Source organism: Eucalyptus grandis, chromosome 6, assembly GCF_016545825.1.
Source record: "Eucalyptus grandis isolate ANBG69807.140 chromosome 6, ASM1654582v1, whole genome shotgun sequence".
Lineage (NCBI taxonomy): Eukaryota > Viridiplantae > Streptophyta > Magnoliopsida > Myrtales > Myrtaceae > Eucalyptus > Eucalyptus grandis.
Window position 1 is genome coordinate 18641297 of NC_052617.1, and position 24942 is coordinate 18666238.

At 42.2% G+C, this 24942-nt stretch overlaps 4 protein-coding genes across 4 annotated transcripts; 3 read left to right on the forward strand and 1 right to left on the reverse strand.

The window, feature by feature from the left end:
• Window positions 1-4346: 4346 nt before the first annotated feature.
• LOC104448733 (protein BRASSINAZOLE-RESISTANT 1) lies at window positions 4347-6519 on the forward strand. The gene is made up of 2 exons (XM_010062618.3): window positions 4347-4843; window positions 5615-6519. Exons 1-2 carry the CDS (start codon window positions 4604-4606, stop codon window positions 6302-6304), a joined length of 930 nt encoding a protein of 309 aa, XP_010060920.2. The 5' UTR covers window positions 4347-4603; the 3' UTR covers window positions 6305-6519.
• A 1306-nt stretch (window positions 6520-7825) lies between these two features.
• LOC104448734 (probable GMP synthase [glutamine-hydrolyzing]) lies at window positions 7826-10317 on the reverse strand. Its single transcript, XM_010062619.3, has 4 exons — window positions 9658-10317; window positions 9001-9142; window positions 8769-8910; window positions 7826-8427 (listed from the first exon to the last, which is right to left on the reverse strand). The coding sequence occupies exons 1-4, from the start codon at window positions 10034-10036 to the stop codon at window positions 8083-8085; spliced, it is 1008 nt and encodes a 335-aa protein (XP_010060921.2). The 5' UTR covers window positions 10037-10317; the 3' UTR covers window positions 7826-8082.
• Window positions 10318-14882: 4565 nt separating this feature from the next.
• Window positions 14883-15722, forward strand: LOC104448735 (UDP-glycosyltransferase 72B3). The gene is made up of 3 exons (XM_039314409.1): window positions 14883-14987; window positions 15071-15609; window positions 15719-15722. The coding sequence occupies exons 2-3, from the start codon at window positions 15095-15097 to the stop codon at window positions 15720-15722; spliced, it is 519 nt and encodes a 172-aa protein (XP_039170343.1). The 5' UTR covers window positions 14883-14987; window positions 15071-15094.
• Window positions 15723-15735: 13 nt separating this feature from the next.
• Window positions 15736-17038, forward strand: LOC120294775 (anthocyanidin 3-O-glucosyltransferase 5-like). Its single transcript, XM_039315279.1, has 2 exons — window positions 15736-16116; window positions 16424-17038. The coding sequence occupies exons 1-2, from the start codon at window positions 15777-15779 to the stop codon at window positions 16951-16953; spliced, it is 870 nt and encodes a 289-aa protein (XP_039171213.1). The 5' UTR covers window positions 15736-15776; the 3' UTR covers window positions 16954-17038.
• Window positions 17039-24942: the final 7904 nt, after the last annotated feature.

Here is a 24942-nt window from a genome sequence, read left to right on the forward strand (position 1 = left end):
GCTTGCCTCGGTCTAATTTCCATTCTCAAATCCTGTCTGGTTGTCACAGCGCATGCAGGCATTGTCATCCTTTTGTTTATGTGCCCGCTCAGACCGTTCAAAGCACGGCTCTGAAATGTATCTCTTGGTTCAAAGTCCAATCCTCACCTTGGAAGTCCTTCAATTTTGTACCACGTTTAACCATTCCCGGAGCAATTTTATAATGGAACAGCTTTAATATGGTCATGATATGGGTCATTTAAAGTTAAAACGCACCAGCTATTTGTAATTGATTTACAAAATCAATAATATTATATGACGCAAAAGATTGCGAATGAGCTTTTAAAAAAGCTGGTTTTGTTGGGACATTTTTGTTGGTCACGTCATGCGAATTCCAACGTTCTAGTCTCGGTGTTTTCTCAAGGCTTTTTACTGGCTTGTTCTTCTCAAAGTAAGCGACTTGCCAACCTTATTCTAATCAGCATTGGACAGATTGTCTCCCAGAAAGTGCTGAACCTTATCTTGGGTTTACATCCAATGGAATTCCCCAACGCAAGAGGGAAAAAGGCAAAGTAGGGAGAGGTGGAATTGACTTTTCTTGCACATTGCATTGAACACACTGTTGCGACTTGGACCATCGGATTGATTTTAAAGCAGAACAATCTTAGATGAAGACATTGTTGCAGACGAAAGAGGGAAACCATTAAAACATGGTACAAATCAATTTGCAGTTTGGCCAACAAAACCCCATTCTTATTCTTGACACTTGATGGACCGGCACTAATTATATAAATTCAACTTATAATTATGGTAACAGGTCATTATTACGGGAACTATTCAATGAGCAATATGAAAAGCATTTTTTCATAATACTTATATTAAGGAAAATATACTGACCAAAAAAAAAAAAATGAAAATATGAATGCTTAAAGTCATTATAATGAATTCCTTAACTTGAAATGGAGAACACATTTTTCCGAATAATGATTTCCCAAAAAAAAAAAAAGTCTTGTAAATAATTTTCCTTTATCATGAAATTTTCCTACAAACAAAATACACTTTTAATTAATTTGAATGTCGGGTCTAAGAATACTCAATATGAGATTCATTGGAGACCTATAATTTGTAATAGCTAATGTTTCACGGAAAATGAATTATTTGGAAAAGGAAAATGAATTTTTGTAAAAATATTTTCTTAAAAATAGTCATTTATATTATTTATAAAAATGAATAAATAAAAAATATCTCTGTTATCTACGAAAATATTTAGATATAAATTCTTGTTGATAATAAAAATATTTTCATTAATTAATTTTTTAAATAATATAAATAATAATTTCTCGAGATCATTCATTTCTCGCCAAAGGTCAGTTGCTGAAAACCTTTCCCGCTCAATCAGGTGACGACGAGGATGACTGCAGGAACATCGTGAAAGAGAGGACTTGGGGACCCACGCTAAACGTTTGTCGTTTATGGTCCCATGCACAGCAATAATCTCATCACGACCGTCCACATGGCACTCTCTGCTCTGTTATCCTACGAACAGGTCCCCCAGGCCACGCCTCGCATGCCGGCGCCCGCACCACAGACGCGCGCTGGAGCCACTGACCCGCACGCGCCTAATTCCATTGACCCCCCTCGAGTGGTAAATTCACATTGCGTCTGGATTTTATCGAATGAGAATTCGAGTTCATACGAGACTATACTTAGGTCTTTTTCTTTAGTGATAAAAAAAAAATTCAAGGATATTTGTGTTGTAGTGGACATAATTTGGAGTTCTTTATGATATTGACCCTAATAAAAATTTAACAAAAAATGGTACTTGATTTTTCAATGCATTGTTTTCATAAAAAACTCGATATATCAAAATGTCACCATTTTTCTCCGTAATAATTACTTAATCGGTATTCAGAATATTATCAACAGAATTGTTAAGATTGACAGAGCTGTTTAGAATATCAAAGGATTTTTTTGTGTAAGAACTAAAAGTCATTTATTCAAATATAACTAATGGCGTGCGAATTAAGCAGAGTAACGTTACTTACACAAGTCAAAAGTCTACATTTGACCTCCTAGTCAAAGGGTTTCTAGGGTGCTTCATGGTCCTTCAAATATTCAAATCTCCAAATCATGCCCCCAAATTATAAATTTTTTTAATAAAAACATTACTTAAGAAGGCATTTTGTTAAAAATTACACTCTAAACACTTGTTAATTGAGTATATAAAGAATATTACAATTTTTCATGCACCGATTGTTCTTATGATACTCAAGATCAATAATATACAAATCGAATATTTTCTCATAAATATAGATTTAATAAATGTCTCAAGAGCATGTATTAAAAGTCCAAAATCAAACGTTTTTAAGAAAAGCTTGAAGAAAAAGGATTTCGTTACTTGTAGTTCCAGATGTAATAAGCATGCTTTTCAAGAACCGAGAGAACAATTTTTGTACGTTGAAAATCACCTTTTTCGATTTTCGAAAAAAGCATTGATACGCTTGTTTGACTTGTTATTTGCATTTAACCCCACGACTTTTTTTAACAAAGCATGGAAAGTACGTATTAATAACAGGGAAAATACTACAAAAATCACAACTTACGTTAATTGTGACATAAATACCCTAAATTTTTTAATTGTGTCACCAAAAACTATAAATAAATCCATTGTGATACAAATACCTCTTAACTTTTTTTTTGTTGGTGACGTGAAATAACATATATACCTTATATTTTAATTTCATTTATGGTATATTTGTTACATTGGTATAAGTTCAGGGTTTCTTATAAAAAAAAAAACTTAGGGTACTCGTGTCATAATATGCAATTAAAAAAAGTTATGTTTATAAACTTTGCATGCATGAATCGAAGTCCACAATATATATATATATATATATATATATATATATATATATATCACCTTAAATTATATGTCATGAGGGCCATCGGTGTTTTGAGTAATAAAATTCGAACTAAATAAAAAAGAAAAAATATATCCAAAAAACCCTATTACTTTATAAGTATTATCGAAACATGCAGATTTACCATTTTTACAAACTTTAAATACATAATATTCCTCTTTTTCTAAGGAGGGATGATGACATAAATAATTTTTGAATTTTGATTTAATATTTTTAAATTTTTATTTATTTAATGTAGTTCATGAACTTTACCCCAATATGAAATATAGTTCATAAGAGCATGTTTGGTAATTATTTTGTTCATGAAAATAATTTATACTTAGAAATAATTTTTCTAATTCCATTTTCTAGATGAGTTTTTGAATATTCGAAAGTATTTGGTAACCATGTAAAGTTTATAATCTCAAAATAGAAAAAAAAAAAACATAAATGTGTTTGATACGATCTTGAATTAATTTTTCTTTTTTTTCCTTCTCTTCTTCTTCCTTCTTTTTTTTTATTACGTAGAATTTCTTAATAATTTTTTTAATGTTATTTAGATTTTTCTAATTTTTCATAGAATTAATTTCATGATAACTTATTTTTTTCCTTGGCAAGAGACCATTAAAATCCTTTTATTACTCTTTTATTTATAGAAAAAATCTTCCTTCTTCTTTCCTTCAAGAGTTGGTGACTTTGAATATTTTCGTGGAACCGTTGAGTTTTGGAGCCTTGCCGACCCTAGGCAAGGTCAAGTCTCACCTAGCCACCACAAGACTCGACCTTGCATTGCCACGACCTCATCTTTGACCAATCATCGATCACCATTGTCAAGTAACCTAGGCAAGGTCAAGTCTCACTTAGCCACCACAAGACTCAACCTCACATTGCCACGACCTCATCTCTGACTGATCATGGACGATTGTCAAGTCTGGTAGCTAGCTAGAGGAGGAAGAAAAAAAAAAGAAAAGAGAAAAAGATGGGTTGATTTTAGAATTGTCCCCCCGTAACAAATCTATTTTTAGAAGTATAAAAATTAGTTGATGTTATCAAATGATTCTTATTTTTTTTTTTGTTATAGTAAAAAAAAACAAGTAGCAAAAAAGTTAATCGTTACCAAGGCATTCCCTAAACTTTTAAACTCTTGAACGTTCAACATACGCTCAATTAGTTTTTAAATTATACAAAATGTTGTCATTCCATTAATTTAAATTTGAAAAAAAGAATATTTAATGTTTTCAAATAGTTTAGGGACTAAGTTTTATATATACCAAAATTCTAACGATCATATTACATATCGAACTAAAATTTATTTATCAAATTAAATAAATTAAAAATTTAGGATGGATTAAATCGTTCATAGTCAAAGTTTGTGTGACTATTAGGTTCAGTGAACCCGCGAGGGACCGTACCATCTCTCCCCTAATTCAATAGTCATATCTTTCTCTCACGCACACTCGCGCGGACAGAGAGAGAGAAAGAGAGAGATTCTTACATTTTCCAGCGAAGGAGAAGCGCACACCTCGTGAGCAGAGCACAGCGATCACTTTCCTCTCCCTCCCTCCTGCTCCGTCCGCCTATAAATCCACTGCTTCGCGCACGACAGCGACCCCTCCCCCGTTCCCTCAGTCCCAACCCCACACCCGGAAACGCGCCCCCTCCCTCCTCTTCTCTTCTTCCCGGTGCGCGGGCGCGCGCGCGCGGGGCGGGGGGTCAAGCTGGAGATGACGTCGGACGGCGCGACGTCGTCGGCGACGTCCAGGAGGAAGCCGTCGTGGCGGGAGAGGGAGAACAACCGGCGGAGGGAGCGGCGGCGGCGGGCCGTCGCCGCCAAGGTATACTCCGGCCTCCGGGCGCAGGGGAACTACAACCTCCCCAAGCACTGCGACAACAACGAGGTGCTGAAGGCCCTGTGCGCCGAGGCCGGGTGGGTCGTGGAAGAAGACGGCACCACCTATCGCAAGGTAACCGGAATTAGGAACCCAGGGGAAAAACGAAGGATTACCCGTTTTCTTTCTTCTTTCTTTGAAGCGTCGTGTGCGTGTTCGGTGCTGGTGATTAGATCTGTGCGCGATTCTGTGTGCGAACGAGCTGTTTTTTTTTTGGTGGGGCGTGAGCTGATGAGCTGCGCTAGTTTGAGTTTTGACCGGATCTTTCCCTGAGGGTTTCGCTTTGCTTGTTTTGCGGAGGAGTTTTGTTTTGGTTTTTCTGGGTCGTGAAGTGGGAAGAAGCGTCCTTTCCGGATTTCGATCTTCAGTTCCTTTCCAAGAGATTGATGGGTTTTGACCCATGATTTCTTCCCGATTGATCCGTCGAGTGAATGACGATATGGGCACGCTGGTTTCGATCTGACTTTCCGGCAAATTTTTTGGCGAGGGGCGACGAGTGAGAAAATCAGTAGTAATAAATTGGAATTTCCAGAAGAAGAAATATTTTGAGGTTCAACTTGGTCAAGTGAGTCCTACTTCGATGTGTCATTTTTTGAGTTTCAGCGGATCTCATTTATGAACCCTTGCTCTGTAGCATTGGAACTTAGGAGACCTTGTTCATCTGCTTTGATGTTTAGGTGGAGGAAACAATCTTGGCACTTAGAACCTTTAATTTGCATCTCCGTTACTCTTTATTGCTTCCACTGTTGATTGTTGTGGCATTTTGGAGATATTGATTCTGTCATTACGCCATAATTGTCCTCACTGAGTTACAATCCACTTTTTGGTTTGCGATGTTCTCTCCAGGGATGCAGGCTGCCCCCAATCGACATACCGGGAAGCTCATACCGAGCCACACCATACTTTTCGCAGAACCCTAGCCCGCTTTCTTCATCCTTCCCAAGCCCGATCCCGTCCTATCAAGTCAGCCCCTCATCTTCGTCCTTTCCCAGCCCTACCCGAATCGAAAATAATGCTGCTTCCAACCTCCTTCCCTATCTCCGTAATGCGATTCCTTCATCCCTCCCTCCCCTCCGCATCTCCAACAGTGCCCCTGTCACCCCTCCACTCTCATCTCCAACGTCCAGAAATCCGAAGCCTGTTCCTAACTGGGAGGCCATAGCCAAGCAGTCAATGGCCGCCTTCAATTACCCTATATTCGCTGCCTCCGCCCCTGCAAGCCCGACCCGCAACCGCCGTTTAACTCCAGCTACTATTCCGGAGTGCGATGAATCTGATACTTCGACTGTAGATTCTGGCCAATGGATCAACTTCCAGAGATTTGCGCCCCCTCAAATTCCAACTTCTCCAACCTACAATCTCATGAAACCCACTATGCCACAGAAGTCCCTCGAAGATGCTGGTAAAGAGCAGGAAAGAGGGTCCGATTTCGAATTCATGAGAGGACAGGTGAAGCCGTGGGAAGGGGAGAGGATTCATGAGGTGGGAATGGACGATCTTGAGCTCACTCTTGGGAGCATGAAGAATAGAAGTTGAAGCTCGATGGCCAACCATATATGTGGGAAGACTAGTGATGGAAGTGTAAGATCAAGGCTCTTCAAAACGCAATAGATTCTTACGCTAGCTTGTAATTCATTCAGCTCCATGTCATGGTACTTGTCATTTTGTAAACATGCCCAAATATGTGGTTCTGGTTGCCCAAATTTTCATTTTTATCTGAAATTTGTTCATTTTCATTCTTTTCATACTCATCATGGATGTCTTGTTTAAAGTTTTCCAGATGCATATAGCACATACGAATACATCTTGTAGTTGACAATGAAAGGTGTCATCTGTGATCTGTGTTTTGGTCCAGCTAAACCAGATGCAAATGGATCTGAGATAGCTCTTTTTTTCTGGGAAAATTGTCCAAAAAGTTCTAAACTTATTGCACTTTTGTCAATTTAGTCCTAAATCTTTCAATTTTACCAATCGAGTCATAAATATTTTCACTTTTTGCCGATCGAGTTCATCCGACCAATTCTGGTATTGGCCGGAATTTGATGACGTGGACGCCGGTGTTGACGTGAACAAATTTTTAAATATTTTTTTGAATTTTACTTCTGGCTGGTCGCCTAGCCTCCACGATCAGTTAGAGGCCACGATCGTCAAGGGGCAACCTCATTGGCCTCGGGCGAGATGGCCCTCGCCAACTCTTGGTGAGGAGTGATTCAGCCGGATGCGAGCGAGGCTCTTGGCGAGGGTGAGCTTGCCTAAGGCCGACGAGGTTGCCCATTGCTAGATTTCGGCGAGGGCAACCTTGCATGAGGCCTTGTGAGGCCGACCCTTGCTCGCCTCACCCGAGGACGGGGAGGTCACCCCTCGCTAGATCCTGGTGAGGGTGACCTCTCCTTGGCCGGGGAGGTCGACCTTGCTGGTTGTGGCCTTTGGTTGGTTGTCGGAGATTGGACAACTGCTAGAGGAAGAAAAGGAAAAAAGGAGAAAAAAAGAAATACAAAATATAAAAATAATAAATTTTGTTCACATCAATGCCACATAGGATAATAGGATAGTCGATGTCTACATCAGCAAATTCTAGCCAAAATTGATTGGATCGACTCAATTGGCAAAATGTTGAAAGGTTTAGGACTCAATTGAAAGTTTATGATTGAATTGACAAAAGTGTAATAGGTTTAACATTTTGGATAATTTACCCTCTTAATTGCTGATGTAGTTTTGATGGTTCGGTCTCAAAGACCATGAATTATCATGTAAATTTCTCATTTCTTGCGAAGACACCTTCCAGTGACTAATTCACGAAAAACCCTCAGGTCGTTGGATTAAACTGTTATTCAATCATCAGCTGAGAAGAAGCTCTTGTCCGGAATTTTCACAACAGTCCTTTCTACACTATTCCTAACGGTCACGGCGTGTGCTGCTTTGCCTTCCTCTCCTCTTTAGGGACATCGCTGAAACACTCGAAACGGCCTTGTGGTCAATGGACTGGCCTTGTGCCACCGTCGAGGATCACCATATTCACAAAGGCTAAGGAGAGCCAAGTACTTCATAGAGTCGGAAGGCATGGAAGTGCTAAAAATAGATGGCAAAGTGGATAAATTTCTCACAACCTTACATCAACAGGGCATTCCTCAGAACGTAATGTCAACAACTTCTTAATACACCCAACATTATACAAGCGGACAGAGAAGAATAGCTATACTAAAGCATCATTAAGTTGCACACGCTAGACCCTCTCACGACCCTATCAAATTCCCATATCTAGAAGGTAATGTAATTCTGAGTTTTTGTCATCAGTTAGGAGGTAAGTTTTTGCTCTAGAAGAGTTTGGCTTTAAGACGGCGTGGGCTCCCCGAGCCTTCGTTTTTCACTTCTGTCTCCTCTGTCTTGGGTTTAAAATCCCTCTTGGCATCTGCAATGCATTCTCTGTATCTGAAGCATGACAATAGATGATCATTAACCATTCCCGAGACCTGCATGAACGAGTAGATGACAGTCGGCCCGACGGAGCAGAAGCCTCTCTGCATCATGTTCTTGCTAATGACCTCTGCTTTCGGCGTCTTTATGGGTACCTGACGAGCATAACGGAATCCATTTCTTATGGGCTTGTGATTCACGAAACTCCATATGTAGTTGCTGAAGGAGCCGAACTCCTCCTGAATCTGCAGATTAAACGACAGCATTCATTCAATGATCTTCTCTGTAGCACTGTACTTGTTATCTTAGCCATCGGATTGGATTGGTGGTTTCCCCCAACGCAACACTCATCAGTTATCCATTCCGGAGCTGTAAGCCTATATTTGAAGCCTCTTCGCTTTTAATTTATTAGCATGTTTATCCAAATGAGAATCAGAAAATAACGGCAATATTGATTGTTTATTCGAAAAATTGTGCCCATATCAGATATTATTCTATGAGATAGTATAAATGAAATTTCACGCGACTCGTACTAGGTGAGCATATTCCCCAATGTTCGAGTAATATGCTTAGAGAACGTAGTTACCTTGATGGTCTGTTTGGCGTTCTCTATAACAGCACGAAGCTTTGGTTCAGAAAGCAATGGTTTGCCATTTACTTTCACACAGAGCATCTTCTTCTCATCAAAATGAGCAACGCATGATGGGTCGAAATTGGCAAAAAACTTCCTGCCAATGTTCCAAGGACAAAATCCTCAGATGCGAATGAAACTATATGAACTAATTCAAGAGGAGTAGAAATCTGACAAAGAGCGCAACCTGAATACTTCTCTCAGCTGTAGAATCATGGGCCAACTCAATTCTGCCAGTGCTTGTGAAAAGACCAGCAGCTCAAAGAGCTTCCTATCATCATGAACAGGAACGCCCCATTCTTCATCATGGAAGGAAGTATACAGAGGATCTGCAAAGGAAGCCAGAATCCTGAATTAACTTATATAGCCACCTCATTGCCACCGAAACAACACAAAGGTGCAAATACAAAGTTATACGCGTTCCTACACCGATACAAAGATTATGTCGTATTAGAGCAGAAAACTCAGCTATTCTGCATGTTAAAGACCCTTTTTCTGAAGAAGCAAATATCAAAATGACAGATTACTGGAATTAGTGTTTTTGGGTAAATCGTAATCCCCATTCTAGATTTGGCTATTTAATTATTCTTTATAAGTTAAACAACTTAGTGCATTCTAAGAAGCCCTTTGTATGAACTTTTTCTTTTTCAATGCAAAAACTCGAAAGTTCAAGCCGAGTGACCAAAACACCTTCTCTCCAAGATAATCGCTGATGAACATATATTTCAATGGCTTATTGAGCACACGGTAAATAAAAACTCTCAAAGACAGCCACTTCCATGAGCAGAATTGAGCTTATAGTAAAATAACATATGACAGATAAAATGCTAATGAAGCTCCTCACCTGAATTCGCTGTGATCCAGTCGCACCGTTTCAACGGACCAGAAACACCACCATCCTCAGCACCGGGGGACACTGGCCTCGCCACCGTCGCTCCTACTACGCTCTTCACCGTCCTCCTGCACTTGGCCATCTTCTTCACAGAGGAAGCGCTGCTTGAGTTCGAGTTCGAGTCCGAGGAGGCCGTGCTGTCCACCGAGGCGCTGCTCCTCACGGCCGAAGCCGGCACCTCCGCAGCAGCTGGCTTCCTCGGCTTCTGCAGCTTGCTCTGGCGCTTCGGGTCTTCTTTGCCTACGGCGACTCTGTTTCCGCCAGGGCCGAGGATGGCTCGCAGCTCGGCCACAGGCTTGGCCGTGGGCTGGGGCTTAGCGGGAACAGGCATTGCCACGGATGACGACGCGGGGGGAACTTCCCAGAACGCGACCTCCTTCGAGCTCTGGCTCGAGCACTTTGCGGTCGCCGAGCTCGAAAATTTCGAATTTGCGGGAGGCGGGTTGCTTGTCAGTGAAGTGTAGCACAGTAATTGAGGAATTTGAAGAGGATTCAGGTCGAAATGGACGAGACAGAGGGAGAGGGAGAGACAGAGGAGGCAGGAGAAGAAAGCGTGAGAGAGACAGAGCGAGAGATGAAGAAGATGGAGCAGCTGCTGGACCAGCAAAAAACGACTAGGGAACGAACGGGGACGTCCTTCTGGCGATTTTAAAACGCGGAAACTCGTTTGGAGCAGCTGCCGCACCGGGAGCAGCCGGTTGCCGTTGCTCGCGTGCCGGTCACCTCCCGTTGCCGGGACTTCGGAAATGCACGAGAAATGTTCTTTCGCAATTCCGATTTTGCCGCCCTTGGTTCGACAAAATTGCAACTCTATCCTTATCGTCTTTTGATTTTAATTTTGGAAACATTTCCCAAGAAATCATGAACGTTTTGGGTAACTATTATCCACAACACCATTTATCAAAAGTCATTTTCCATAAAATTTCAGAAGATTTTATATACCACTAAAAAACGATCATCGATATATGTGTGTAAATGGTCGGTTCTTTCGAAAAAATGAGTACGTTTATTAATATTACACATTATGCACATCATAATTGAAAAGAAATTTCAGCATGCATACTTTGAGAAAAGTGATTTTTGAAATAGGTTGGTGCAAAGTGCAAATCCAATAATGACCCAATCATCCTAACTAATCTACTGCTATGATTGGGGCGATAATTGAAGTTCTCTCCTCAGTTGAGGTGAAACTTGAGATCACATGATTGTTCTCCTTTCTTAGGCTTAAGTTAGAATGCCTGGTTTTTATCTCTTTCTAATTAAATAAAACATGTTATTTGAAAAACATTTAACATCCAAAATACAAGTGGGTGAAACATTCGATTAGATGAACACGAATTACGTCTCTAATTGCATATTTGTGAGAAAATATTCCTGCGTTTCTGTCCTTGAATCGCATTTTTTTCCATTAACAGTGAACTTTGGATTTATCTAATCGAGTTTCTAATTGAGACCCATTGAACGCTGATTCCGATCAATTTGAGCTAACGTGGCTATTGAACCGTGCGGTAGGATGGTGTGGAGAAAGAATGCGCCTCCGTGAAAACACGTTGTGGAAAAATGGCCGGAAATGTTGGCCTATGTGGACAAGCCACATGGAGAATTTTGCATCTGTCAACAAAACACCATGGCAAGAAAATATGTCATATTTCGACATGGTCATGATGTGACGGCCACGTCAACTCTTATTGGCCGAAAATGGTGCCCAGTGGACTTAAATAATCTATCTATGCAAAGTTTAAGAGATTCCGGCTTTGATGTGCACTCCTTGCTTGACTTCAAATAAAGTATTGTATCAGACTATGAATTGAATTGAATTTTGACTTATCTTAATATATCCTCAAAGCACTAGAATATTGAACCACGCTCTAATTTGATACAAATCTTCAGCTAAGTTAGCGTGGCGCCGGCAATCACATTTTCGATAATTAAGATGTGAAGTAGAGGTTGGTATCTACATATTTCCTTTACCCTCTTAGTCATAACTAATATCCAATTTTCAATTTATTGATTGATGTGCAGTATCAGAGCATTTAAAACATATGACATCACGCTTTAATCTAACAATCTCAAAATTCTTAGGTGAACCAAGTGAGAGATGTTGCCATTTCTAGGTCACGTTGGTCTTTTGGCTGCCATCGTCGCTTTGAGGTGCAACATACTAATCAAGGGTCAAGCAGCAGCTAAGATTGGGTTGGGTCCTGAATGAGACGGTGAAGGGAGGGCAGAATAGGAACTTGATCCCATGGGAACCGGGACCGGGAGGTGGCGGTCAAAAGAGGAAAAGGCGTGGGGAGGGGGAACGTCTTTTAGGCCAAGGGTCGCACTCCAGTCGGGTCGTTTTGGATCGTTGGCTTTGTGTGGAAGTTGCTCTTCCTTACCGTTAACAAAAAGAATCCAAAGAGGGAAGGGGGCGGGCAACAAACAACGACAAAAGCACACTCAAAACCTCATTCCACCAGCCGAAGGCAAAGAGAAAAGGAGGAAACGGAAAAAAAGGTCGGAAGATGGTGGTGGGTAGCCAACGGCTACATGAGAGACAAGGACCTGGCCCATCTGGACCAGCCTTGCTTTTTCCATGGGCTCTCTCTCTCTCTCTCTCCCCCTCATGTGGGCTTTCTTTGTTGGCCCATTAGTTGTGTCCGAAGGCCTAACTTGTTTTTGTTATTTGACAAGCTAGCCCAAAATTACCTCCTTCAAGGCTTTTATGGCCTCGCATGTAATTTTTGGTTTCGTCGTGATAATTAGTAGATGTGCCGTCAGAATAGATGATGTGTCGAATGTAATGTATGGTTTTGATTTTTGATATGCACGGGGATAGTGTTTTCTTTCGTGATAACACAAGTCCGAGTTAAGAGGCATCCATTACTTTAAATAGTTGTGGTTTCAAACCAAGCATTATTTGGGAAAATTTCAACTAAGGGCTTAAAGTGCTATCATTTTTTCAATTAATGGTCTAAAGTGATCAAATCGTTTCGAATAAGGACTTTTGGCCAGCCGACGACTATTATGGCTATTGAAGGCTATTTTAGTTAAAAATTATAGATATATTTTACTAATTATTTTGTATTTTTTTTCTTTTTCTTTTTTTCTTTTTTTCTTTCCTCTCCCAACCATCATTGGCATCAGTGAGAGCGAGTGAGGATTGCCCTTGCCTAATGGGTGTCCGGGCAGGGCCGACGCCTCACTTGGGCTAGGCGAGGCTAGGGCAACCCTTGCCCTCACCTAGCCTCGCTAGCCCAAGCCAAGGCGAGGGTTGCCCTCTTTGGCATTAGGCGAAACCTTGCCTAGGCTGGGTGGGCGAGGGCAACTCTTACTTGAGTTTGATAACCTCCACCTTGGCTAGAGGAAAGAGGGAAAATGAAGAAAAAAAAATTTAAAAGTAGAAGATGAATATGCCATTCAATTGGCAAGCTTATGCCCCCTTTTTTAGACTAAATTTTCACTTTAGATTTTATTTAAAATAAGTTTCGCTTCAAGCTATTATTTGAAAAAACGATAGTACTTTAAGTCATTATTTGAGAAAATGAAAACACTTCAGATGTTTATTTGAAAATTTTCTAACATCTTTTAGCAATGAGATTTATAATAAGAGCAATACTTAGAGGACAGTATAGTCACTTTCCATAAAGTGACCATTGCCCTTATAATAAGAGCAATGGTCACTTCAAATCTTATATGAAATTAGTTTCACTTCTTACTCTTATTTGAAAAAATGAAGGTATTTTGTGCTTTTATTTAAAAAAATGAGAACACTCTGTACCCTTTTGAAAATTTTCTAACATCTTTCTCAGAAGATATTTATAATAAGAGCAATGCTTATTGGACAATATGGTCACTTTCCATAAAGTGATGGCATTTTTTCGACCACACGTCTTCAATTTGACCGTTGACAAAGTCTATTATTAGACCATACAAATTTATTGCTTGACAATACATTTGAGAATGTGTGGTCAGAAGAATATCGTCACTTTCCACAAAGTGATCATATCGTCTTCTGAGCATTTTTTCTCATAACAACAACCCCAAGAGGGATAGCTGACCTACTGCTTCTCTTTATTCTTTTGTCAATAAAAAGAGGTGATGGGGCTATAAGCAGATGAAAAGTCACGATTGTTTGCCAGTAACCTGAGTATAAACAACCAGGACTGAAGACTTTTCTTTTTTCCCTCTCTGTTTTATTTCAATATTTTGGACATCTTTTACTCCATGAGTCCCCACGATTCATGCAAAACCCCATGTGCACATGCGCCCAACTAAACTCTACTTGTAGAGCGATGGGAAAGGTTTAATGGGTACAGAATTTATACAATATAATAATAATAAAATATTAATATTTTGGTACTGATGATTTGAAGTTTACTTTGGCCTCAATTATTGCCTAAATAATCAAAGCGAACTCGTGCCGCAATTATCACGTACAATATCGAGTTATTTCAAATATAACAACGTCAAGAAACCTCGGACAACAACCCAACATTAAAGAATCCACACGATGTAACTTGACTTTATAAATCGCGGTCTTTTTATATTGCCATGTGATATGTGATGCTGACCCATATGCATACATAAATATTGGAAAATAAAATATATTTTTTTATCAAAGTTAATATAACGAAAAAAAATCACAAATTAATATACCTGTGATAAATTTATTCTCTATTAATTTTCATTACATTTTACCGTCAAATTGCTGAATTGAAAGATACATGACAATTGATAAATATATCAATTTAGGATTTTATTATTTATCTATCACGTGTACCAATTTATGAATTCCCGTCGTATTAATCTAGTTTGACATAAATTCTTCCAAATCTCCGGCGTTAAGGCGATGAATTTAAGGTCCAGACTCCTTCAGCAATTCCACTCGGCGTGCCCTCTACCTGCTTCTTCCTGTTTCCGTCCTCGCTTTCGCGTAAAAACCAGTCTATAAAATTGACACGTTAGCAACTACTCACATGCTAAAACTGAAACTACTCGTCTTAACAATCACGGTGAAACTCCAGGTCCGAACTTTGGTCTAGGCTCGTTGGTTTTTTTTTGTCGCGTTCGTGCATCATCAACTGCGTAATCGCGCAAGACACCCCCCTCCCGTCCCATAAAAAAAAAAAAAAAAAAAGGCGTGATCGCAGAGTTCACGACATCAACTCCTTGCTGGCAGCTGCTTGGTTGCTTCGGTCTACGCCAAGTGTTGAAAAAACATACGTTTCGAGAAATTTGGGAACCAAGCAGTGTGGAAAAGTCAAGTGGGAAAAATCTACGCCGCGAGGGCTGCTAAGGTTTGAAACTTTGGTATAATAAGACAAGAATTTCATTAATTTTTATAAATATTTTATTAATTTTGGTATAATGTGTCATGCAGTACTTAAAGACCAACGCCGCAACAATGGCTTTCCATCTCCCGCTTCTCTCGTTCACCCTGAACTCACGCACCATGCCGGGAACTCCGCCTAACGTCGCCGATCAAGAGGACAAGCCCCACGTGGCGGTCCTAGCGAACTCGGGACTTGGCCACGTCATCCCCCTCCTCGAGTTCTCGAAACGCCTTGTGGTCAGCCAAGGCTTCCGCGTCACCTTCCTCGTCGTCAGCACCGTCGACCCGACCCCAGCTCAAGACCAGCTGCTAAATGCGGCGGGCCTCCCGCGCGACCTGCGCGTGCTCGGCCTCCCGGCCGTCGACGCCGCCTCCGTCGTCCCGGAAGACTCCCGCCTCCTCACCCGCATATGCCTCATCGTCGAAGCGAGCCTCAAGAGCCTCAGAGCCACGCTCATCGAGCTGAGCTACCTGAGGGCGCTAGTCGTGGACCTTTTCTGCACTCAAGCGTTGGACGTGGCCGGCGAGCTAGGCATCCCCGCCTACTCGTTCTGCACGATGTCGGCAAAGATGCTCGCGTTCTCGTTGTACCTGCCGACGCTGGATCGAGAGGTGACGGGTGAACTGGTGGACCTGCCGGGGCCGATCCGGGTCCCTGGATGCCCGCCGATCCGACCGGATGACCTGCTGGACCAGGTGAAGGACCGAAAACGAGGAGTACCGGTGGTTCCTGTACCACGTCAGCCGGTTCCCAATGGCGGCCGGGATCTTCCTGAACACATGGGAGGGCCTTGAGTCGGGTTTGCTCCGGGTGCTGAGGGAGGAGTCCTTTTATAGGCAGGTGCCGGCCCAGCAGATCCACGCGATCGGGCCTCTCGTGCATGAGGACGGCGATGCGGAGGGGCTGCGCTCTACAGACATCGAGTGCTTCGCGTGGCTGGACAGGCAACCGGAAGAGTCGGTCGTGTTGGTATCGCTTGGGAGCGGCGGGACGCTGACGACGGAGCAGCAGGTGGAAATGGCCTGGGGTCTGGAGCTGAGCCAGCAGAGGTTCTTGTGGATCGTCCGGAAGCCCACGGATGCCTCCGCCTCGGGTAGGACCACGAAACTCCTTGGCGAGAGCGTGCGTATGCTCTTGTTTTGGCTTACTCGACGGAAAATACTGATGCGATAAAATGAAAACAGAAGCGATTTTGTTGATGACTACCTACGATACATGTCCATCTTGATTTCACCATAAAAGAAACCTGGAATACGTGCCCGCGCGTGCGTGTGGTGTGCAAACAATTATACGAGTGTCTTAGAAGCGTGCAGTAGAGACTTTACAGTAGAATTTTCGAACTCTCTCCATATGTTTCTGGTATTATCCAATGGACTTATACGCTAGCATTTTCGTCTCAGCTGCGTTTTTCAATGTTGGGAGGGACGAGGAAAACGATCCGACCAAGTATCTACCGCAAGGTTTCCAGGAGAAGACTCGAGAGGTAGGCATGGTGGTGTCCTCTTGGGCTGCCCAGGTGGCCATACTGAGCCACCCCTCCATCGGAGCATTCCTATCGCACTGCGGCTGGAACTCATCCGTCGAGAGCTTGGCCAAAGGTGTGCCGATAATAGCTTGGCCGCTCTACGCGGAGCAGAGGACGAACGCAGCGATGCTGGTAGAAGACATCGGGGTGGCCATTAGGCCGTCGGTCGAGGAGGGGAGGAAGGTGGTGGGGAGGAAGGAGATCGAGAGGGTGGTGAGGGCCGTGGTGAGCGGTGAAGAAGGGAAGAGAATGAGACGTAGGGCTCGAGAGATTAGAGATAGCTCGATCGAGAGCTTGAACCAGGGGAGCGGGTCGTCTCATGCATCGCTCGCTGTCGTGTGTGAAGATTGGAAGACGAAGTCCAGGGGATGCGAGGAAGAGCTCAGTGCGGATCCTGCTTCGTAGGTCGCGATTGTGTTCTTTCATGAGGATATACAGCCAGAAATGGAGCTCATAACTTTGGATGTCAAGCCTTCAGCGATAAAATCGTTCGTTCGTTCGTGTTTTTTTTTTTTTTTTTTTTGGTAATCCAGGGAACCCCGTCACCGTTAGTCACCTTACGGCAGACATACCGCCAAGAAACCCTGGAGGTGATGCTAGCGGAGGACCCACCACCCCGATATCACGCTTAAGACGCCGATGCTTCCACTGGGTTTTGACCCTTGCACCTTTCCCCCAAGGTTCAAGGTCTTATCCAACTTCGCCACCAAGGCCGGTGGTACGTGTGTTTGGGCTCTTAAATAATGAAAAAGCTTATTTTCTCTTTTTCTCTTTAAATTTCTGTTCAACATTAGAGATTCCAGAATAGTAAGGTAGCACCTTATCTTGATAGTATGCTTTACATTCGTCTTCATGAGGATCTTGTACATCAAAAAGTTAGACCAGAAATCTTTATATTTGGAATAAGGATTTAGCTTGATGCAAGGAGTTGGTCCCTACAAGGTAAGGCCTAAAAAGGCACTGCAAGGGAAATAGCTGCATTTGCTAAGCCCCTTTCCATTAAGAAAAGGGAAAAACAAAGTCGTCTCCACGCCGATTACTTCGCAAAACAATTACTTCGCAATTGTTTTGCATCCTTTATTCTCTAAATATCCTCACTTTAAATAAAAAGAAAAAGAAGAAGCTGAATTACGTCTTCTTGAAATACATCCAAAAATATTAGGCCCCAGATTGGCCACAAAGTCTTAACATCTCACTTACCTGCTTGGTAAGTGGCCTGCTGATAAGGAAATTGGATGGCATGTGTGTGACATCTTGATTTTTCACTCGACAAAATAACGAGCTCTCCATTTGACTATGCCATTTGCATCCTCACCGCGACATCACTGAGTTGCCATCGCTACCTTGTCGCAATAAACTTTGCTGATCCAAACATCCCAACCTCAAGAATTTTCAAAGCATTGGTCTTTAAAGAAATAGCCTTAAAAAAAAAAATTTACCAAGACTCTTGAATTTTCTCTAAAGTACTTCACGTTTCAGCTGGTCAAGGGATAAGGATCCAGCTGACGTGAATTGAGGTAGCTTAGTCAACAAATTGATGCATGAGAAAGAGACAATGGCTGTGGAAGGGGCAGCATTGATTGGAAAAAAAAAAAGGGAAGAAAAGGGGGGCACGAGGGAACGATAGTTCCTATCTACACGCCCTCTTCAGCTCCTCCAGCTTCTTTCCCCACTTCTATTTTAGCCGTGAATCAGAGAAGACAGCAAGCGCAAGCAGCGAAGACCGTCTTTCTCTCCGTTATGCTACTTGCGTCACCATCGTTGACCTCGTCTTTGTTCCGCCAAGCCGCCACCGCAAATCACGAGGACCCGAGACAAGTGGATATCCTCCATTCTATCATATATTGATCATTTGTCGTGTGATGAGAATAGTTTCGTAGAAACCCAAGAACGTTGTTGAGATTTTCGTTTAATCAAAGTTTCGACTACGTTGTTCGCTTAGTCGGAAGTTCCAACTACGTTACTTAGCTATATTGTCGAGTTCGAAATAGTCAAACTTGTAGTTAGGTCGTAGAGGCATGGGTAGTCGAGATTTGGCACGTGCGAAGGCAGAAACGGCAAAAACTTTGAAGGAAATTCATGACTGGGCTGAGGGTGGGTTCGGATCTAGCCCGACCTAGAAGTTTGCTAATTTTGTACCGACTTATGTGGTGCAAATTTCATGGGGCATTCTCCACACAAGAGTTGTCCTTTTTGACTGTTCTACGACATAATTCAATTTCAGAATGTTTGGTTTCATACGACAAAAAGTATATTTGAAAAACTTCAGGATTCAAAATCTGTTTTTGGGTCACTGGACCGACCTTTTATGCTTTTCATTTTTACAGATTTCTCGGTCCAGAATTCTAAAATATGTTCTTCACAAAGTTGTAGAGCACATCCCAAGCTACCACAAACTAAATTTTCATAATTTTTTGGTCTCAATAGGTTAGTGAAATATTTATTTTTCTACTCAATTTCGTCCTGGAGATTTTGACTGTTGTGAGCCCGGATTGCAAAAATTATTTAGAACTGTATGAACTGAAATGGATTTTGAGTTCTTCACAAAAGATATTCCTTTAGATCTTGTCCACCTCGTACTAAAGTTTCATAATTTTTGGAGATCGATTACCTAGACCTATCCATCGACTCTAGAGGCATATGAGACGCCTTATGAGGCTAGTTTAGGCCTGGAACGTGGGACCTTCCCACGGTTCACTTAATATCTATATGGATGAGTTTGTATTAGTCTAAGGGATGAAAATGAATCATGATTCATTAGATGCATGCTTGAATCCCTGAATGGTAGTGATGTTAATGTGCTTTTAATTGAATTATGGAATTGTTGCATCATGGTTTGAATGTGTGATTGAGAATGCCGTCGGTCCTTGGGACGACGATGCCCCTGGTTGTAGTAGGGATGCCTGGAGAGGTAATTGGGTTCCTCCAGATGCCTGGGGGGTGTAACGCGGTTCCCCTGGATGCCTCGCGATGCCGGATGGGTGTGAGATGCCCTAGGGTAACGGGGTTCCCAGAAGATGATGGCAGCATGAACTTATATTGATTGTGACTTTGGTATTCCTGAATTGAACTATTGGTCATTTGTTAAGGAAAATTATTCTTTATATTGATCAACCATGTATTTTGAAAGGTTCTTAGGTAAGCTATTGTGTATGTATTTACGAAACTTCTTATCGAGAATTTCTTTGTCATACGTGACCGGTTTGTGTGGTATAGACTGATGGACTTTCTATTTGCTAGGTTGTGACTCACTGGTTGTTGACTTTATCTTTTGGATCATTAGAATATCGATTCTACCTGCCTCCCGATGATTCATTACGGGATGCCACCGAACTTCACTTGGGAGGAGGGAACAAGGTTTTTTTGGAGCTCAGAAGGTTTTGAGAACATCAGGGGCCATTGTTAGACGACACTTGTACAGCTAGGTGGGGAGGGGTGGCCGACCTAGAGTATAGTATAGTCAGTCTAGCGTTGACCTTTTGTACTTCCCCATGGCACCCCACTTGTCGTTTGATGTGCATGTATGAATAAATAAGAAATGAAGTTGCCTCATTTATAGAAAATCGTGTGTACCTTGGAATTTTCTATTGTCTCTTATGCTTTCGCATGCTTAAGAAAAATTAAAATGAAGAAGATATCGGCAATAGTAGTTTTACAATAGCTATGACGTGCTAGGGTCGTCACAGTGGCTATTTAGTTTCAAGTATGAATTTTAATTTTTACGCTCTACAAAGAGATAAAATAAAAGTCTGAGAGAGATAAGGGAATTAAAATAAGATAGACATTAAACAAAACACATTCTAGTCACTTATGGTCAACCACGTATAGTCGCTGCTAGCCATCATCATGCAGTGATGATCTAAGGCCCATTTAAGAACATATTCTCAAAAGTCCTTTAGGCCTCTAAAATCCTTTGTATAAATGCTTAGCTGTTTGATGAAGATACTTGGAAGCCCACTTGAAAAATAAAATGTATTTCCAAAAGCTTTCAAGGGCCTTTCTCTCAAGGCTACTGGAAACCATTATGGGCATCCCAACATTTTTCAGATGTAGGGGCCCAAAATTAATGAAATTTTTAATTCCAATTTTACCTTTTTAATTTTTCATATTCCGTCATTACCCCTTAGTTTTGCACTGTTCATAGTCCCTTCCTGCAAGTTTGGAATTCATAGAGGTGACTCAAGGAGCTGAATAAACGCTTGCTTAGGGTCACCTAGATTGCGTGACTTTTTACATTCCGTCGTATAGGATCAAGTGACCTTGCAAACCTGTCACTTGACTCACATGATGTTGGAGTCTAGATTTGACTTACTTGAAGTCACGCAAACTCAGCAACTCATCACTTGGGGTTAAGTGACTCTAGTGTCATACTACCTAGGGTTGCTCAACCTCAGCAACCCATCACTTGGCTCGTGTGACACCGAAGTCTACATTTGATGCTTGACTTGTGCGATGTCAGAACCTAGATTTGATTGGCTTGAGATCACGCAACCTCGTCGTCACCTTTCCTCTAGGGTCTTGTAATCTCGGCAACCCATCCCCGGGTGCACGCATCGAATGCCCTCTTGTTTGGCTTGCTGAGGCACCTGGGAGCTTGGTGACGGCTGTTCCTAAAGCTTCCAACTGTGCTTGAGTTGTTTGAGGAAGGTCACCGTTGCAATTTTCTTTATCTCTTAAACCAAGGTCCTCTATGCAAAGCACTATGTACATTTTGTCAAAATTCTTTGCATTTATGCAATTAGTGTTTAACAAACTTTATAGTTCTTTGCTTTACCAAAAAAAAAAAAATTTATAGTTCTTTGCAATTATGCAAAGGTTTTGGGCTAATGCTCTCCCAAACGCATCCGAAGAAGTGGCCTTACCACCATGAAGTTCTGTGATCTCTCTCTCTCTCTCTCTCTCTCTCTGATGTGGGCTTGCTTTGGTGGTCCATTATTCGTGTCCGAGATTTGCTGGTTGTGTTTTCTTGGGACAGTTTCGATGTAAGGCTCGATTGGTCGATCGAAAAGCCAAGTTTTGAGGAAGCCCCGGGGACTCTCTTCCATGATAGAGGCGATCGGTTGGCGTAACGGGCCCAATATCATGCCCAGCCTACCCATTCCAGAAAGTTTATTTTGCAAGCTAGCTGGATCGGGCAACCACGGGCTCGACGGAGCCCGCCCAAAAGTGCTCTTTGAGGCTTTATTGGCCTCAAGGGGCGTGTGGGCCTTCGGACCCATGATCGGATTTAATCGTGATAATTAGATGTATTATAAGGGTAGGTGACATGGTAAATATAACGTATGGTTTTGATGTTTGATATGTGCACGTGATAGAGTTGTCTTTCGCGATATCGCGAGTTTGAGTTAAGTCGTATGACATCCCATTAGTCAGCTCTTGGCAATAACCTCTAAGTGATCATAAATTTAAGCTCACGAAGACAAGTATGTAAGAACGAAGCTCTCTAGAAATTTGGAATTTTTAGACTTCAATTCTCTCTTATCTCTTCGCATCATGACTTCCTTTAATACTTCTCAATATCCAAGCAGATCGTTTTGACAGAGACTTTGAGGATTATTCACCAAATCAACTAGTTGGACTTGAATGATATGGAAGATTTGATTACTTTAGAATGCAAAGAATAAAGTCTCCTTTATTCTGTTATCCATACAATAGATTGGGTGTCCATAAGTTGAATTCTTCGTATGGAAAGTTCGTCTCATCTCAAAATGATTTTTGCATGTATTACGAATCTCCAATCGGAAAGATTATTATGATATTCATTCCTCTTGCACAATTAATAAATATGGCAAGAAATCTATGCCCATTTCCTAGCCATTACACGAAGATTTAAGATCTTCTTAGAACGCTTGACGATAATCCTCAAACAATCATGCATTGTTCCCGATTATCAAGTTCAAGCTTGTAGAGAAATAGATCTCCAATAAGAATCTAAATATGATGAATACGAGCTTATCAATTTATTCCAATAATATCACTTGGAAAAACTCATCATCAGAACCAAGAGTGAAGTAAGCAAAGTTTTCTTAATCTTCAAAATCAAGTAAGGAAATTTCTTCAACACAACAAAGCAAGGCTTTTTGCATCCAACATTATGGAATGTGCGAACTTTCATCCAACCTTCTTAACTAGGGCCTTCCTTGGATCCTTGGTGTTCGGTTAAAGGTAACCTCACCAAAGAAGGGAGCTTGCGCTCCTACGAGGGCCTCTGCGGCCTGTCCATTTGATATATAGGGACAACAGGTTTCATAGATGCATTCCTTATTTTAACGTATGGATGCTCACACGCTTCGCATCCCTAGTTTCGTATTTCTATCTTCCTAAGAGGAGGTAATATATTCCGGACAAGTATCGAGATGAAGTCTTTTGAAAAAAATTGTTTAAGTCTAGTGTTTGAATGGAATATCTGGATTTCAGATTGCGGAAAAAGTTGTCTCTCGGCACCACTCGCACACTGCGTCCAAGGCACATGAGCCACATTGCCTCAGTCCCCTACCCACCAAGGGCGTCACAGGTTCAGAACCCTCCGCCACCGAAGATACGCACACTGCCGTCGCAGGCAAGTTCAAACTCATGCCACTCCATTTGAAAAATAGGACCCCATACCACCAGGCCGCTCCCGCCGCCGCCACCCCCGCCGCCGAAGCCTCGATTCCAAAATGTCCCTAAATGCAATGTAATCGGATCTCGCTTTCTTCCCAGAAAAAAAAATCAATTTAGCTTGGTTTAGGTACCCTTTGAACTTTTTTTTTTTGGGGCAAAACACCTTATAGTTCAAATCCCATACTTTTTTCCGAACAGCTCGATTTCAACCCATCGACTTTTTCATATTTGATGAATCTAGGGTATGCAATATTCGCCCCTTCTCCATAAAATGCCATGTCAAGCATCCCAAGTATACGAATCCGGGCTGCGCGCACTGAAGGATCATTCATAAGTGCGCCTCTCAAAATCGACACAAATTCTCAGCCACATATCGAAACCATGCTTGCTCCAATTTGCGCGTTATTTCTTTAGTCTCCGTTTATTTTACAAAAAATGAGTGATTTGAAAATATTTTCTTAAAAATGAACCTTATATCGTTTACAAATCCCCCGAGTTCTCGAAATGGTCGGCCACGGCTTCCGCGTCACCTTCCTCGTCGTTTTCAAGACCAGCTGCTAAATGCGGCGGGCCTCCCGCGCGACCTGCGCGTGCTCGGCCTCCCGGCCGTCGACGCCGCCTCCGTCGTCCCGGGAAGACTCCGCCGCCTCACCCGCATATGCCTCATATTCAAGAGCCTCAGAGCCACGCTCATCGAGCTACCTTTTCTGCACTCAAGCGTTGGACGTGGCCGGCGAGCTAGGCATCCCCCGCCTACTCGTTCTGCACGATGTCGGCAAAGATGCTTTCGAGAGGTGACGGAGTGAACTGGTGGACCTGCCGGGGCCGATCCGGGTCCCTGGTGCCCGCCGATCCGACCGGATGACCTGCTGGACCAGGTGAAGGACCGAAAAACGAGGAGTACCGGTGGTTCCTGTACCACGTCAGCCGGTTCCCAATGGCGGCCGGGATCTTTGAACACCGGGGAGGGCCTTTGAGTCGGGTTTGCTCCGGGTGCTGGGGAGGAGTCCTTTATAGGCAGAAATGGAGCTCATAACTTTGGATGTCAAGCCTTCAGCGATAAAATCGTTCTTGTGGTTCGTGTGTTTTTTTTTTTTTTTTTTTACGACGGAAATACTGATGCGATAAAATCGGCCACCTACGATACATGTCCATCTTGATTTCACCATAAAGAAACCTGGAATACGTGCCGCGCGTGCGTGTGGTGTGCAAACAATTATACGAGTGTCTTAGAAGCAGTAGAGTGATTTTCGAACTCTCCATATGTTTCGGAGGGCACTTATACGCGATATCACGCTTATCTAGCAACGCATGGTGGTGTCCTCTTGGGCTGCCCAGGTGGCCATACTGAGCCGATGCTGCGGCTGGAACCACTCGGGTTTGACCCTTGCACCGGGGTGGCCATTAGGCCCCCCAAGGTTCAAGGTCTTATCCAACTTCGCCACCAAGGCCGGTGGTACGTGTGTTTGGGCTCTTAAATAATGAAAAAGCTTATTTTCTCTTTTTCTCTTTAAATTTCTGTTCAACATTAGAGATTCCAGAATAGTAAGGTAGCACCTTATCTTGATAGTATGCTTTACATTCGTCTTCATGAGGATCTTGTACATCAAAAGTTAGACCAGAAATCTTTATATTTGGAATAAGGATTTAGCTTGATGCAAGGAGTTGGTCCCTACAAGGTAAGGCCTAAAAAAGGCACTGCAAGGGAAATAGCTGCATTTGCTAAGCCCCTTTCCATTAAGAAAAGGGAAAAACAAAAGTCGTCTCCACGCCGATTACTTCGCAAAACAA

Excerpts from the sequence above, each read along its gene's own strand:
- LOC104448733 (XM_010062618.3), top strand. The coding sequence starts at position 4,604 with ATGACGTCGGACGGCGCGACGTCGTCGGCGACGTCCAGGAGGAAGCCG. Across the intron at positions 4,844-5,614 it reads ACGGCACCACCTATCGCAAG|GGATGCAGGCTGCCCCCAAT; the intron begins GTAACCGGAATT and ends TGTTCTCTCCAG.
- LOC104448734 (XM_010062619.3), bottom strand. The coding sequence starts at position 10,036 with ATGCCTGTTCCCGCTAAGCCCCAGCCCACGGCCAAGCCTGTGGCCGAG. Across the intron at positions 8,911-9,000 it reads CAGCTGAGAGAAGTATTCAG|GAAGTTTTTTGCCAATTTCG; the intron begins GTTGCGCTCTTT and ends GAACATTGGCAG. Across the intron at positions 8,428-8,768 it reads ACGCCAAACAGACCATCAAG|ATTCAGGAGGAGTTCGGCTC; the intron begins GTAACTACGTTC and ends TTTAATCTGCAG.
- LOC104448735 (XM_039314409.1), top strand. The coding sequence starts at position 15,095 with ATGGCTTTCCATCTCCCGCTTCTCTCGTTCACCCTGAACTCACGCACC.
- LOC120294775 (XM_039315279.1), top strand. The coding sequence starts at position 15,777 with ATGGCGGCCGGGATCTTCCTGAACACATGGGAGGGCCTTGAGTCGGGT. Across the intron at positions 16,117-16,423 it reads CACGGATGCCTCCGCCTCGG|CTGCGTTTTTCAATGTTGGG; the intron begins GTAGGACCACGA and ends TTTTCGTCTCAG.